Source organism: Thunnus albacares, chromosome 22 (assembly GCF_914725855.1).
Source record: "Thunnus albacares chromosome 22, fThuAlb1.1, whole genome shotgun sequence".
Taxonomy (NCBI): domain Eukaryota; kingdom Metazoa; phylum Chordata; class Actinopteri; order Scombriformes; family Scombridae; genus Thunnus; species Thunnus albacares.
Window position 1 is genome coordinate 8,487,721 of NC_058127.1, and position 17,554 is coordinate 8,505,274.

Genomic DNA, 17,554 nt, shown 5'->3' on the forward strand with positions numbered 1-17,554 from the left:
CATAATTTTACCCAAGAAAGCTTCTGAGAACAGGGAAAATGTTCTCATGTGAGGGATCCTCCTCTCCTCCTCATCTCTGGTACAACATCTAGCCACACACACACGGTTTCGTGCCGTATGTGTAAAAACTACATTTCCCAGCAGCGTGTCCAGTTCCGTGTCTGCGCATTAGCATTTGCTCCCACAGACGGCGCAGTGAGAGTGCAGCTTCCCTCTTGTTGCACTTGTCTCCAAAAATAAACATGTCCAATACAAAAAATATTTATTTAAAAAAAAACCCAATAAAATAATATTGTATAATAGTGTCTGTGGTACTCCGTTGTAATTTTATAGTAGTTTGTAGTAATTATCATTAATTTATCTCATATCACAACAGGATTATTATACAGTTCCGTGGACATCTAAGATTCTGAACAGACCTCAAGTCCTCTCAAAATCAAATATAGTCAAGTAGCCGACTTAATGTGTATTATTTCTGTTTTCCATCAATTATACTGACACTATCTATCATTTTGTCAGATTTTTTCACGAAATCATACCCAGTATCCAGTTAGACTGATGTTTTTCTTCTGATATTTCTTTATCATGTCCATAAAAATGTTTGTTATTTAAGCTTTTATCACAGTGTTGCTTGTTTCCCCACAGTGTTGCGCCTGTGCGCGGTCCTTTACGGTAGTGGTACTGATGCGGGATGAGTCAGGCTATATGATGCTGCTGCTACTGCTGCCATTTCATCAGCAGCGAAAACCTACAAACACACACCAAACACACAAATGATACGGCGGGATTCCCCTCTGACAGCGAGCATCCTGCCCTCTTAAACAGCGACGGTTCTCGGTGTCGAAACTGAGAAAAGCGGCTCGTTCGTGGTTTATTCGTGGCTTCGGGGTGAAAGCGCAAGATCCGTTTTTTTTCTCTTCTTTTTGCACCTGCTCTGTTTTTCTATATCTGCTCTCGGGCCTGACATTAACAAGGAAATCAGCCCTGACTCCAGGGCCTACACCAGCCTCTGTCACCGGGGCTGTGAGAGAAGCATCGACCCCCGGAGGTTTTGTCACTGCTTCGGTTATTTTGCTGCGTCCTGCGGATCCATCCAGACACACTCGTCGGTGCCATGGAGCCCACATCAGCCTGGTCCTGAACGGCGCAAACAAACAACTATTCTGACTGATATCAGGCTACACTTCACTCCTGCTCCAAGTAGGTTTTCTAAGCATTTCCCTCTCTGTATTCACGTTTTCTGCTTTGCTATTAATCAGCTGAAAGCCTGAAAGTGAACACACAGGCCTAGTTTCTGTCATGATGTGCTCTGTGTGGTCTAATAATAGCCTGTGATGAAAACAATCTGCTAAAAGACGTTTTTATGAGTAGGCCTACACACTCTGCGCTTATATCCTAATATGTAATAAACCCTATAATAGCTCATAAATGCGCTTTATAGTTCACATGTTACCTGTGAACACATAAATATATGAAAAAATGAACATTGCACGTTTTGGAAAGTCTTCACAAGTATCACAACTGAAATCGCTTTTTAGGAATGTTGATTAATATTTGATGTCTAATAAATTAAACATATTTCACACCATATGTCCTAATAAACTGAAAATAGTGCAACCATAATGCACAAAACCACCACAGACTGCTTCTGTAAAAGTGATTTGTAAGAGGTCCCCCACGTGAGTATCTAGTGATTTATATTTCGGATCTGACACATATTTGAGGCACATCTGTAAATGTTGGATATGTGATATGCTGTGTTTCGTGGTGGACCTCCAAATTGCATCCGGTGTGAGCCCATAAGGCTGCTATTCACCGGGGATTCAGCCACTAATGTTTGCATACCGACCGAGCTACGCAACCCGACTCCACAGAGACACGGAGGGGGTGATGGGAGGCTGAGTCTGGCTCTCTGCCCGCCCGATGGCCTGGTCTGGGATAGCTGTGGTGTAGTAGTAGCCTACTAGAGAATAGAAAGTCCCTCTCTCATTTGTGTTTCTAAAAATAACCGACTTTAAAGCCCATTTCCCCTTTCTTTGCATCATCGTCTTAAATATGCCTTAAAGTTCACGCAGGGATTAAACCAGAAAGCAATATTTGAGTGTCATGTCATTTTGAATACTTTGTGGAAAGATTGTACTTGCAGAAAAAGCTGTGATAGTATAAAAGAAAAGTATATATTTTCAGTGTACACAATATGCAAATTAACTGTAATTTTACTGAAATACTAATATTCTTTTTGCTATGATGGTTGTTTCTTACAGTAGTTTATTCTTGGGGTCCCCAGGGACCCCAGTGGCAGTTCTGGTATGTTAAATATGCTGGTAGGATGAGAGTTTCAGGATATTTAAAGGTTATCTCAACACATGTGAAGGCGGTATAGTTATATGGTAACACATAGTTTGTTCTTTTTGCTTTTAACTCTCAACTTATTCTGTACTAAATCTAACTAACAACAGAAATTCACCTAAAAAATTGTCTCTTGTAGCAGGTATGTCATGAAAAGAAAATGCATATATTAGCAATAACATGTAATTGTTGAGGGGGCATAGTGTCACCATGAATTATGTTAATATTGACACCAAACCAAGTTGTTAGCAGTAATTATCTGTTTTGGCCTCTATGTTTATGACCACACCATCAGTCTATCTAGAACTATAAGTGAATGATAGTTATTAATACTATATTTCATTTAAATAGCAATATTGAACAAGAAAATGCTAGTGAAAAGGCTTTAAACTCAGGTGTAACGTTAGCTAGTTAGCTAGCCAGCTCTGTTGTTCACAAACATGTATAGCTACGGTTTTACTGACACTATTTAGCTTTTGACGCTTTAATTTAGCTGCTAATAATAGCGAAGGACAAAAAGCTAACACTAGTGTTAATTACTTGTGGGTTGTAATTAAATCCAATGACGTTAAAGTCACTCAAATAGAGATTGTGAAGAAATTTACATATTCATTCAAGTGGGACTGTTTTATGGCGGGAGCTGAAATTGGTTATTAATACCTCACACGTTGATTGGTTAACGGTCCCTGCTAGCTGGAAGAAACCAAGTAGGCTAAACAGAGAGGGGGGTGACGGTGTGTAGCAGGCAGAGTTAAATACGAATAAAAAACAATCCAGAAAAGCTTTTGTCTATATGCTATGTTATTAGCTTACTGGAAAACAAATAGAAGTGAAAATAGAATTTAACAACTTCTAAAGCCATGTAATCTCAAATATTTGAGCGGACACGTGCCCCCTCTAATATTGAACTGAATGGGATCCACGTTTGTAAGCGTTCAGATGTGCTTAAGCCTCATATCCAAAAAAAAAAAGGCTGTAGGGCTGTACGGCCAATAATCCAGAAAGCAGGCTTATTAAAAAATGGACGCCATGAAGTGAAGTGAAAAGCATGTAAGCTAAGCGGCTTTTCTCTTACATCTCGTGGTTTTTAATTGAATCACGCACAGAACACAATGAGGCACAGTGAGCCAGATATGCCACAGGAGGGGGGCGTGTGTGTGTGTGAGGGCAAATGGCCAATTAAAGGTTACATTTCAGTATTGAATCAAAGTATGTATTATGTTTAATAGTTTCTTTCTTTTGCAAATGCATTCAACAGCAGCAATAGAGTCCATGTAGGAGTAATAAGACACATCTAAGAAAGATAGAAGAGATTTATGGTAGATATTTATAAAGAATACCACAAATATCCATAAGATACAGTCATTATTAAGCACTATGGGCACAATAGAAGTCTTAATAGTGATGCCAGTGGAGATGAAACATAAAAGAATAATAAAATATAGGAGCACTACGCTATAAAGTTATTATTGAATGTCCTAGTCTATTACCAATCTCAATTGTAGGACTATCAGAGGGGGAATAATTCAATAAAAAAAGATCTCTGACACATCTCTGAATTAATAATGCATTTAATTTGTACTGCACTTCTCATTCGCAGTGAATCTCAAAGTGCTACAGCGTTAAAAACATATAACATAAAGAAAATAGGAAAAAAAGATGATAGAAAATAGACTAGATTATTATCAACCATAGATAATGTCGCAAATTAGCAGGATAATATTATAGGAATAGCCTAATTACAAACATATAGGGTTATTCTAATGTCGTTGCTCTCTTTCTCTCTCTCTCTCTCTCTCTCTCTCTTTCCCTCCCCAAACACGCACGCATTCACGCACGTGCACCACTCCACCGCTCACACCTCCACAGACACACACACACACACATACACACACACACACACATCCTACACACAAGGACCGACAGACCGCTACAGAGCGACAGACAGGCAGGCAAAGCCAAGTCATGGAGGCGATATGGCTCTATCAGTTCCGGCTGATCGTCATCGGGGACTCCACGGTGGGCAAGTCGTGTCTGATCCGGCGGTTCACCGAGGGTCGCTTCGCCCAGGTGTCGGACCCCACCGTCGGCGTGGACTTCTTCTCCCGGCTGGTGGAGATCGAGCCGGGAAAGCGGATCAAGCTGCAGATCTGGGACACCGCGGGTCAGGAGCGCTTCAGGTGAGAAACAGCTGGGTGTGGAGCTTTATGACGAGCATGTAAGTAGGTTTGGTTTGAACTTTGGTAGGGAAACAAAATAATTGTGTATGTGTACTTGCTCTCTATCACTCATATGCACACGTACACACACAAACACACACACAAACACACACACATAAAGAGCCTGACTCTGCAAAATGTAACTTTACTGAATATGCATTTGCTGACTTGCCTGAAACCAGACTTTATTTTATTGATAGAGTACTTAACTATAAATCTGAGACCAGAATTAATATTTAAAAACAACATATCATACACTGTCACAGTATAGGAGCAGTGGCCAGCCGCAGTGCAGCGCCCGGGGACCAGTGCCAGTGGTAACCTTGGCACTGGTCCCTAACCTTAGAATTCATGTTTTTGATCATTTTATTATGAAAATCCTGTCAGCAGCAGCCTGATCAGCACAGAGACGTAAAGACAGGTGAGCTGCAGCCTCTCAGGTGATGACGGAGTGATGCTCAAACCTCTCTTTAGATCATCTCAAAAGCTTGTATTTGTATAATTTTTCATTCAGCTCAACTCCTGAATTTATGGTGGTTTCGGTCGGTTGGACAAGCTATGGCTAATGTAGCTTATAAATAATGTTTATTGTGTGGAGTTAAAGCAGCTATATTGATTGAAAAATATTAAAAATATTGGTAGGGACAATCCAGCAACATCTTGATACTGGTAGGGACATGTCTCTACCGTCCATTTCCAAATCTACACCCATACATATAAGTGAATTTGCTATTGTAATATAGTCTTTTATCACCACTCCTACATTTTTGAAGTGTTATGGGGAATACTGTGACTATACTGAGTCATTACAATGAGTTTTATCTGATCATAGGCCTATAAAATGTCATTAGTGACCACAGTTTGCCCCTGGTGCTTAATTATGAGGTAATTTATGGTGTCTTGTCATTTGCCATGGACTCATTAGTCTATAGCGTACTTATAATATTCCTACAATAATCTGTAATGACAGCATGAGAAGGACAGATTCTTTTAGTTATTCTTTATTTCTTATTCTGTCGATCATCATAATCATTTCGTTTATAAAGTGCTGGTATGTTCCTAGAGCAGGATGGTGCCTTTAAATGTCTTGTTTTGTCCAACAGTGCAAAGGAAGGACTTTAGTCTTTTGCACACTTGTACACTAACTACGAAAGAGAAAAAGGAAGAATATAAAACAACAAAACTGACTCCTGCACACTATCAACACTTATAGTAGATTTATTAAATAGCTATAAGTTTCAGTCAGGCGACCTTTATGAGGCATTTTTTGAAATTTTATTGTTTTATTTTATTTGTTTTTTGTTCAACCAACAGTCCCAAACCCAAATATATTGAATTTACAATGATATAAAGCTGAAAAAAGCAGTAAATCACCACATTGAAGTAGCCGGAACCAGTAGATGTTCTCAAAAAATTGACTTAAACATTACACCGATCATCAAAATAGTCGCATTTAATTCTCTTTATCGGCTTATCGTTTCAGCTTTTAGGGCGCTATAGCGTTTTCAGATTGCTAATGGATGTAAAGGACAGTAAAACAACTCAATAGTGTCTTTGTTGGAGCTTCACCATCTGCTCTTTGGAAACATCTGCTGTCTTCCTCGGTTAAGAGACAATGCTGCACAGTAGGAGGTAAAGCTTCGTATGTTCCTGCAGAAGTGGTTCATTTGGAGGTAAAACTAGAAGAGGAACTGGGTAGTAAGTGTGAGCAGCATGACCAGTAAAAGAGAAATGCATACTTGCATACTGGAAATTTCAAAGAAGATACCTCACAGTACAGTTAAATACTGTTAGACTGACAAGTGATCGATGGGAAATGTCTCTGACGTGAAGGAAAACAAGGAAGTTGAAGTTTGACACTTTAATTTTTTTTTTATGGGAACTGTAAAGGTCACACAGGGTTAAATGTTTCCAAATCTCTTGTGGATATTTGGTTAGAAAATAAAGCAGCTGCTTTTACAGAACTGAGAGAAGAAGACCTGCAGCTGACCCCCTTTTCTCAGAAAGTGAAAATGTTAATTTTTTTTTACAGAGATCAATTAAGTATCACATCATCACAAGACAACAGCTGACACCAAGGAATTTAATTTAATTTTACTTGACTATCATATCAAGACTACCATATATTATAATATATCAAAATGTAGAAAATATACAGTATAAATTTCTGTCTTTAAAGACATAAATGAATGTTTAAAGACAGTATCTACATGAGAAATTTATCTATAAAATCTAAAACTATCAGAGAATTAATTTAGTTCACATCTCAACATCCAAATACCCCAAATTCAGGGTCTAAAGTGTATTTTGCTGAGGAAACAGGTAATATTAGAGAACTTAACGACATAGCCTAGAGGTCTAAAAACTCGAATTACTACCTGAAACTAATTTGTTTGCTTGGGCAGGAGAAGGAGCTGTTATTCAAATGAGCGTTTGAATGAGACAAGCAGAGCATACGACCGGAGGGGATGTTTCTGACAAGTAAACAACTGGAAGTGCTCCTAATATTTTCATAATTTTTTGAGGAAAAAGGTCTGAAGAGGAATTGAACACGGTTAGATTTCACACTGTCAAAAAAAGTCATTTCAAATTATGTTAATTAACCACATTAAACCAACTTAAGCTGTGAGGTTATAACATTATGACTTAGATAAAATAACTTTTAAAAACAGGTAAGAAACGCTGTTGCTACAATAATAGACAGACAGGATTCAGTTAGTGCTTTACAAGATATATTACAGCATGTTTTCATTTAAAGTAACTCATCATGTATAATATGAGTCCTTTTGCATCATCCACTTATGTAACATTTTATTAATGAGTCCAGTTTCATGCATAAAAGGGTTTTCTGGCATAACTTCGTCTTCTTCCAATGTGCATGAAGCAGGAAAACAGTCTGAAGACGTCAAACAACTTCAGTGTAAAGAGCGACTTTATCGTGAGACCAGCGCATTTTGAGTTGTGTACTTTGTTAGTAATTGTAGGGGAATCTTGAAAGAAAAGCATAGTTTAAATCAAGTAAATTAACTCTTCATTTATATTTGGAAACTTTGTCTATAGACAGATTTCACATTTTTTTACACCATTAGCTGACCTGCAGTGCACTAGCTGTCAGACTTTTTTCTCGCCATTAATTGGAATGAATTCATATGAAGTGCACCAATTGAACACATCATTATTTTCCTTATAGTCAGTGCAAAATTACAGTTCTTCTCCAGGAATGGGTGTAAAATCAATTATTTTCATTTTACATGCAATGCATGACTGCGAGTGCACAAAATGTCCTTAGTTGTGTGATTTTTTTCTTCTTTTTCTTTCTTCTTCATGCTAACTAAGTGTAAAAGACACGTTCTTATTCTAAAAAATAACAAAAAATATCAGAAAACAACAGAAAAGAGTTATAGATGTTGTTATATTTTGTCATTAGCCCACTTTTGAGCGTTTGTAGTTGTGATTCAACGCATTCAAACACTGCAGCAGCAGCGGCAGCCATAAAAAGAGGAGTCCATAAAATGTCACATGTACCCCTCAGTAAGACAATTACCAACTTAATGACTGAGTAGATGTAATCTGAAGGAACAGTAAAGAAAGGTAAATGTTCTACGTGAGAACCCTGCAGTCCGTAGATGAAGCTGTAACGAATTACGTCTCGTAGCTTAAAATGCATCTTCACACATGCCTGCACACACACACGGATACAGCTCAACTCCTCGTCTTGACAGAAGGGGGACTGGTCTCACCTGTCAGCATGATTAGCGTCTCCATGGCAACTGCGGCCCGTCCCTCGGAGACCGAAGGACGAACCTTTTTCAAACGCCGAGAGGCCATTTTGAGGACAAGTCTCTGAGTGTTTCTCACGATTAGATTCTTGATCCTGCACTGTACTGTAGGATATGAGTTTAAGAGTCACTTCATGTAGAGCAGAGAAGCCTTTAATCTTTGTTTCATTGCTTTTTTAAGACCTCTCTTAAATTAGATGTACACCATCTGAAGAAAAGTGGTTTCTGTGCTGGTATGTTACAGTTATATAGTCCACTGAAAGCCTTAATATTGATTTAAAAACTGAAGAATAAGGTCATTCTTCTCCCTTAAGTCGTATAACTAGCTCGTTATATTTTACATCTTCACATCTTTCATTTTTACTGCAGAAATATTGTTTTGTTATGTGTTTGTGTATTTCTTGATACAAGCGCACTAAACAGACTTACTGTGTCTTGTTTCAAGATCATTACATTCATTTCCAGTTATAGTTCCCAAAGGTGAGAAAACAGCACTGTGAGAGTAAAGTGGGATCACACCGTCTCGTTAACAGAAAAAAAAGACTCTTGATGGCTGAATATAAGAGTATGTTAGAGCTGCAACCATCAGTCCATTAATTGATTAATCAATAGACAGAAAATTAATCTGCTATCAGCTATTTTGATAATCGAATAATCGTCATTTTTCAAGCAAAAATGCGAAACATTTGCTGGTTCAAAGCTCTCACATGTGGAGATGTGTTGATTGTGTTACTTACATTACTGTATATGTAATATTTTGGGGTTTCAGGACTGTTTTTTGGACAAAATAAGACATTTGACGACATCACCTTAGACTCCAGGACACTTTTCTGCTGTTTACTATGAAAATAATCGTTAGTTGCAGCGGTAGACTATACAGCCATACATGCAGGATTTGATATGAATACAATACAAGACTTGATTATACATAAAATAAAGAACAAAGATCCTTTTACTTGGTTTTTGAGACACATCTCATAGATTCATTAAAATGATTTTGTCACACATACTTTCCCCAAAGGTCAAGAATGATTGATTGAACGTTTTTGTAGCTGAGTGCTGAAGAGGATTGTTATGTTAAAGCCATTAAGAACAGGAGACACTGATTGATTTGGAGCTTTAAATATAAAGCACAAGGATTTAACTGAAATTAGTTGTAGGTTGTAGGTCACACTTGTGTTTCTATTCATCTTGAACGTCGTACTGCTTTCTGTGGCAGAAAATGTCAGGATAAGTACGGTAATATTTTTCTTATCGTCAAGGAATTCCATGAAAAGACCAAAACCAACAATGAATTGATCCTATCAACAAGTAAAAATGGATACATCTCATTCCTACAGTATGTGCTGTAGAGCGCCATTGTTGAAACTATTAAAAACACATCAATGAGCCACACAGTTGCATTAGATGACATGTTTTTTTCCCCAAAAATCAACACGAATACTTAAGTTTATTTTGAGTCAGTTCCACATAAGCCGTCCTGCTGCTGGAAACACTCACCAGAGCACCAAATGTGTATTCATCGGCAGCTGAAAATAGTCCCCAACAAATGCAACATTTACTCCTGTTTGAGTAAAGTTTTTTTTGGAATTACTCTATACATTTATGACCAATTTTTAGTGGACACAAATTGGGTTTAGGACTGAGTGGCGCAGACAGGCTCAGGAAGTCAGAAAGTATTGAGAGACGGACTAACAAATTGTTGGTTTTGGTCTTTTCATGGGATCTGTTGACAGTAAGAGGAAATATAGAATAATGTCAGCTTTATCCGTTATGTTTAGACCCACATCCCAAATGGTGCACACAAGGATAATTATTTATTTATTTGTTATGAGGTGTTTTTGTTGTATTTCTATAACTCTGCAATGTGGAACTGATTTAGTGGAACCAAGTTGTCAGATATAAAGCTACCAGAAAATTTCCATTTATGGGTCTTTATAAGGTTGCCATTTTGACTGAAGAAGCCATTTTGGGAAAGAATTTAAGATGTTTTTCTTACATATTTTGGGATTTTATGACACTGCAGTTGATTTTACACTTTGTGCAACATGCATCAGGATCTGTGTACAGCCTCTCCTCTGATTTTAATCCACCTCATCTTCCTCGTCTGTTTTCTTTTTCTCCTACTGACGACTCACATTTAGTCTTAGTCACTGCTGTTTCATCTGCGTGGTCCTTCTTTCCATAAATATATATATATGTGTGTGTGTGTGTGTGTGTCGAATCAAGTGAATCACTCGCCGGCTCTGAGTTTTTGCCACCTCCTTACTGTATTCTCTCCATCGACTAATCCTCCCCTCTTCCTCTTTCATGACGCGGCTCTCTTTCCGTCTCTTGCTCAAGTCTGTAATTTTCCTTCTCGTTATATTTATGTTGACATTCTCTCCGTGAGGATACTGTGGGAAGATAAGACGTGATCATAGAGAGAGAGGGGGTTGGTGTGTCTTGGTGTGTGCACGCGGGGTGCCACATCTTGTCAAAATCTAGCGGCATTTCTCCTCTCAAGTCGGGCTGCAGTGGTTAGTTATGTAAAATCAAACAACATGATTGGAGTTTCCACTGGAATTCAGCATTTTTAAAGGTTGATATTGATATTATTTTATCAGAGTTACTTGTTTGTGTGGTAATTAATGGGAAAAAATTGGTATATCGGCAATAATGATATATTATCCCATCTCATTTTCAGTTTAAATGACTCATGATGCTTGGAAGAGACACCAAAAAATGCATTAAAAGTCTAATGAATTTTAAGTTCCCCTCCAGTCAAAAGTTTTGCTCTTCGTTGGCTGTTTGAGCATCAATGTGCAGAATGATGTACGTGCAGAGTTTTCACCCTCAGCTACTGAGAGAGGAAAGTTGCTCCGTGCTCACCGAAAATCGTGAGATTAAATCGTGCACTAACGAGCATGTGACATCACAACTAATTTGGAAGCCAGTTGAGCTCCAGTATGTAACTTACACAAGTGTGATGTGGAAACTTGAAGCCTCCACTGCACAAACACTGAGAATAGACTTTACAGCGAAGGAGACGTCTTGTCTCCGGCAGGTACATTGTAGAAATAAGTTTTTCATATTCATAGATTCTGGATTTTTAATGATGTAGAAGGAGGTGTCATTTTGACAATTTCTAACCAGGTAATTGACCTGTCTTACTGAAAAACCACATCAGACACAAATTATTATTCGAAGCCGACTATTTTATATGACTTGTCTGCAGGGGATCTTTAAATTAAAAACTGGTTAAACAAAACACGTCAGAGCGGTTCATTGGAGCAAATAATAGACTGACTAGTAATCACAATATTTAGCAATTTCTATATAATCTTTTCTTGGTATATCAAGTTACTTTGCCTTCCAAGGACCATTTCTTAAAATAACATTTTTCTTTGCTCTATCCTCTGTTAAAGAATACAGTAAAGGGATCGTTCATTTGTATGTGAAATCAAACAGTTTTGTTATCTAAATTGTCAAACAAAATTGTTCAGAATAGCTGGCAAAATGATCACAGCTATCTCCCTCCATCTGATTTGTTATCCGACTTCTCAGCTCCTCCACCTGACACCTCTCTCACTTCTCATCTTTCCTTCTCTCACACCTCGTCATCCATTTTTCCTCCTGACTTTATCTCTTTTTTTGTTTGCATCTTCACTAAATGTCTCTTTATCTTGAATGCAGATAACGGTCCTTTGTTTCTTGGTATAATCAACCAACATTCCCTTTCACTCTAATTTGCGTCTCTTCCCGTCGCTCTCTGCATCACGTTTACTGAGACAAACTTGGCGAATTAATTGTTTCTGGCTCTGATCTTTTCATCTTTCCCTCCCATTTTCTGGCCTATGCAGGTCCATCACCAGGGCTTACTACCGTAACTCGGTGGGCGGTCTCCTCCTGTTCGACATCACCAATCGCCGCTCTTTCCAGAACGTTCACGATTGGCTGGAGGAGGCTCGCAGTCACGTCCAGCCCCACAGCATCGTCTTCCTATTGGTGGGCCACAAGTGTGACCTTGAGGCACAGCGCCAGGTATGTACAGTGTAAAAGTGAATGGAAATGTGAACACAACAGTTTCTCATGAGGCTGTAGTGTGTTAAAATGTGTTGCTGGGGATAGTGACTCTTTTAAATGTTACGTAATATACAATTTATCAAAGTGTGCAGCATTAAAAATAACCTTTTGTTCACATTTAGTGCATTTATTTTTAGTACATTTATTTCAGTGATAAATTCTCTTGGGGCAGCTGGCAGACAGAAAGTAAAAATATCACCATTGAAATTTAGACATTACAGGATGACACTGCACAACAGTGTGTCTACACTTGTACAGTAAAATCTTGTGCGAGCAGGATAAAAATCAAATAAACCAGGAAATTATGTAAGCTTTCCCGTCTTAGCCACTTCATTGTGATCTTGATCTGTCTTCTCTAATCAGTTAATGTAAAAGGCTAATTTACTTGCCACTTAGCTGGCTACATCTCAAAAGTGTTAGTGATGCTACTCAGTGCATGTGGTATGATGTTTCTGTTCAGTCTGATGCAGTTCAGTAATGTTGTCAAATGATTTTAAGCAGTTTCTGAGTGTGTGGTCAAAAAATCAAAGACTTTGAAGCAACATAGTCACACACACTCAGTCGACGCATTAATGCCCTTGCCTGACCAAAACAGTTGCTGTCTTATTTCTTTTTTCTTGTCATAGGTTTCTGTGCAGTAGTGGATTTGTTTTATAGCAGGTTATTCACAGCTCACGGTCACCTGCTTACTCCATTTTGTCTCCATGTTCAATCTTTTGATTAGCTGCCAAATTTAGGGGACCATATTATAAATCTCCCAGCCAGTGGCAAGGGTAGTCTTGTGTACAGTACATGCACAAAGCTTCAGTGCTGGATACAAACAACAACAAAACAACAAAAATACAACTGAAAGGTACCTGCACACTAGAATGAGAACTCTGTTTAATTGGCAACGTTTCGGCGCCAACGCAAAACAACTCCATCTGATTCCATTTTGGAGAGATGGGGAAGAACTAGCCGTCTGCAAATTACAATTAAATGTGCCAACAGGTGTCAACGACATGAATTTTCTTTTCTTTTGTCCTAAGTTCTGGTCTAAACTCAAAACCTTGAGCTGCAGACTTAATTAAACTGAACAACAGCTGTTCTTTTGGCTTTGTCACTTAGCTACATAGCCATCAGGCAAAGCTAACATCATCTAAACACAGTCAGATGTACCAGTAGCTAAGTTATTACCTCATTGTTGATAATAGCACAAAGGTCCACCATGTGTTTTAGATTCTTTTGAGACTTCTAATAACCCTTTTCAACCACAGGAACATTTCCAGGAACCTTTATTTTACCCGCATTACAACTGATTTCTTACTTAGTGGTAGTACTTCTTTTGGCCCAGGAACTATTGGATGGACTTTGTGTAAATCCGTTAAGCTAATTTTCCTGATCTTCATGGTTCCTCAAACACTATCTAGAGTGCACAAAAGGGATTTTTATTTCCTTATTCAGATCCCATGTTTAGTTCCTGGGGTTTCTTAGTTCCTCATGCGATTTGGTCAACAAGGAGCTTAAGTTGACCTCTGCTGATCTCTGCTGTCGTCCTAAGAGTGTACATCTACCAGCCATTGACTTGCCAAATTCCCACATGTGAAAGTCTCTTCTAATCTCATTTCATCTTGTAGGTGACCCGCCAGGAGGCAGAGAAGCTGGCAGGGGCGTACGGGATGCGCTACGTCGAGACGTCGGCCCGTGACGCCATCAACGTTGAGCACGCCTTCACCGAGCTGACCAGGGACATCTTCGCCTTGGTGCGGTCTGGTGACATCACAATCCAGGAGGGCTGGGAGGGTGTGAAGAGTGGGTTCGTCCCCAACGTGGTTCACTCCTCGGAGGAAGTGACCAAGAGTGACCGCCGCTGTCTCTGTTGATCTGGAAAGAGCTGGAACGATGGGACTGGTGGAGACAAGGGGAGGGAACCAGGGAGGATTCAGAGGGGAGTGGCTGACGGACTGAGGTGTCAGCCTTCTGACTGAAACTGTTGGTAACCCTCAATTGTTCTTTCTTCAGACTGGATACGGAGGAGGATATTTGAGGAATTTCAGTGAATAGGCTGGCTGAAGGCGATGAAGAACACCTTAAACGTGGGTGGACAGCTGGAGGCTTGTGCCCATTTCTGTTCATATACGTTAAATTTCCTGGAGAGGAAGGATCACAAATGCTCAATTACTTGCGAGGGTTCCCATAATTCAGTTCCTTTAGTTTTGTTTTGGGCTTCTTGCCTGAAAATCCCTCCTTGAAAGTCTTAGAAAGGCCGTAGAAAGAGGATCAACTTAGGTTCTTCACAAAATACGCTCTTGACTTGTTTAACCTTTCTTTCTCCGCTCATCTCTTCCTTCACCTCTCCTTCCGCTACTTCTTAATCTTATCCTCTAAGTTGGTGTCCAACATTCTCTCAGCACATATCATTCAAAACATTTTAGTCAGCACCCTTAGATTCAACTTCCCTCATTGACAAGAGTTGCGTTTCTCTTGTGCTGGCATTTTGCTCCACATTCCACTATCAGAGCTCAATGGAGGAGTCCTGGAGGTCCCAAATTTAATAAGGGAAGACAGATTTCATTCCTGGAGCTATGATTTTGTTGGGAACTGTCTCTTTGGAACAATTTGGGCCTCCAGTGAGCTTAATGACATTGACTACATGGTTGTATCCACCATCATTCTGCTAAATAACGCACTATAACGAAACACCATCACCCATCCAGTTCCCAATGGACTCCTTAAGCAGGAAGAGACAACTTGTACAGCTTAACTGACCAAGGTGGACGAGCTTAACAACTCTTACCTGCCTTAAACTGGGAACTTTTTTTGGTGGACTAATAGGAATGTTGGAGCCAGAAAGCACCTTAATAGCCAATGTCCACCATAACATAACAGGAGCCTCATTTGGGACATTTGAAAGATGATAATCAGCAAACTGGAGATAATTTATTTCTTGAAGGCAAAGCAAAGCAAACAGGGGAGGACCAAACCATGCAGAGGGAATCTGAAGGAACGGACTCCACAAAAGAAGCAGCCACATTACCTACAATGCACGCATACGGACTGAAGTGTACCATGATTTAATCAAGTAAAGAAGGTCCAATTGGCAGATATTAAATTAATCCAACAAAGATACAGGCACAGAGGTTTACATGTCATTTTTTAATGTGTGAGTGCGCGCATGTTTAATATCCCATCAAACGTTTGTTTTCAGTTTATTATGCTCCAAGGCAACAGGTTGATGCAAGTGCCAGAGTTACTTGGGGAAGTTACTTCATGTGTCTTGGGTAAATCGGATAGCTACGCCTCAAAAAAACTCAACTGTAACTGCAAACAAGATGCATTAGAGACAGATTGAAATTCAAAAGGCCTGTTTGACCACAGACATTTTGACTATATCCATGTAGTAGGACCATATCATGTAGTAGGAAAAACACAGTACAAATGCATTTATTTAATTATTTACACCTGTGCTTTTCCTGCTGTAAGATGTCAAAATATCTTCTGTGGAAAAAAAGGCCTATTGCTCAAATAACTTGATGGTTTTAGACACAGTCTAGCCAGATATTGAAAAGATCCTCCCACGTGTAACACTGTCAAATAAGCTCTGAAGCTCTGTGGCTCTGGTGTGTGGTGATTTCACCATCACCAGTGAAAGTCAAAACACCTGATATGACATCACCGTTTGGATTGTGGCCATAAGAGGAACATGCTCAAAGGTTTAAACCACAATTTTCTGCCCTATGTGGTTCAGTGTGAATTTACCTTTTAAACTTTTACCGCTACCGGTTACTGACATTCCTGTAAATGCCAGGTTAAGATCAGAGTGTAACTCATGCACAGTCTACATTGGCATTATAGGCTATGCACACATGCAGCAGGACAGGGCAAAACATTAAACATGTCATATGAAGGTGATCAAGAAAAGTAGAATCCCATCCAAACCTTTGAAATAAACCGCTGGACCAAATATATGAATGTTTGTTTTTGGCTGTCTTTGCCAAAATTAAATAAATTATTGTCATTTAAACACTGACAAGGGACAGACAGAGACTTTTAGCATTGTTACTTAATGACACTCACACTGTAAATCTAGAAATCTTTTTGCAGGATCTTCATATTTAAGCTTCTTTTATCATAATCCCAAGTAACTTACTTTATCCAATACTTTCCCTTCTGCGGTTAATCATTAAACTCCTCTGTAGGTCAGTGTGGATACTGTAAGTGCATCATTTTCTCACACTGTTTGCCTTCTTTCATATGTTTCCAAAGAGTTCTGCTTGTGTCATTTTATTTTAACATGAATGTATAAGCAAGGAGGAAAATAAGGTGATTTTACACTGAGTTGTCAAATAAGAAACGTGTGAATGAGAAACATTTCCAGTAGATGTAACACTACCTTATGAATGCTTTAAAAAAAATGTTGTGAGACTTGAGTGGAGATTATTCAAATGATAGTCCATCATTCCCTCGGCTGTACAGGTCACATTATTCCTTACTGAAGTGAGTGAAATGCTGATGCCAGACAAAAGGTCGACCTTCAAAAAAACCCCTCCCTGGAATAAAAAAAGAAGCTGACGTTCTCCCGGATGCTCTTGTGTTTTTGAAATTTGACAAGGAGGTTTTGCAAGGGCATGATCAGGGTATGTTAAATTCCACAACAGCTTTAAAAAAAAACAGTCTGTTTACCTCTCTCTGCCTCTGCTGTATCATCACCAGTGCTTTCTACTCCAACACTTTTAAACGTTCCCAAGTGGACATCACGGAGGAGACAGTTCAGAAGTGTTAAAGTCTGCGTGGGTGGGTGTGGATGTAGTCTCCAGTGTGTGTGTATGGCTCCTCCTTATGGGCTGGCAAGATTTTCTCACCAGATGTCAGCCAGCTGGTAGATCGTCTCTGCTGTACCGGACTCAGTTGGATATCTCAAAGATCTGTATTAGCTCACTTTCAGTCTGAAATATTGTCGCCAGTCTCTCAAAGGTAATGTTTGGAATTTACTTTTTGCATCATTTGCTCCATTAACTTTCTGTTCCTTCTGAATAATTTCTTTGCATACTTTTGGTTTGATATTTGTGTCTCCATACTTTTGCATCCCTTTGACTCATGTTTCTTTCGCACAACCCAGTGCTACTTAATTTAATTTGGTGTAAAGTATCATGTCATAATGCA

General features: G+C 39.1%; 1 protein-coding gene across 1 annotated transcript; it reads left to right on the plus strand.

Annotated features, from left to right (window-relative positions):
• The first annotated feature begins 706 nt into the window (after positions 1-706).
• Positions 707-17,440, plus strand: LOC122973497 (ras-related protein Rab-39B). The gene is made up of 4 exons (XM_044341071.1): positions 707-1,200; positions 4,219-4,529; positions 12,190-12,370; positions 14,029-17,440. The coding sequence occupies exons 2-4, from the start codon at positions 4,315-4,317 to the stop codon at positions 14,272-14,274; spliced, it is 642 nt and encodes a 213-aa protein (XP_044197006.1). The 5' UTR covers positions 707-1,200; positions 4,219-4,314; the 3' UTR covers positions 14,275-17,440.
• Positions 17,441-17,554: the final 114 nt, after the last annotated feature.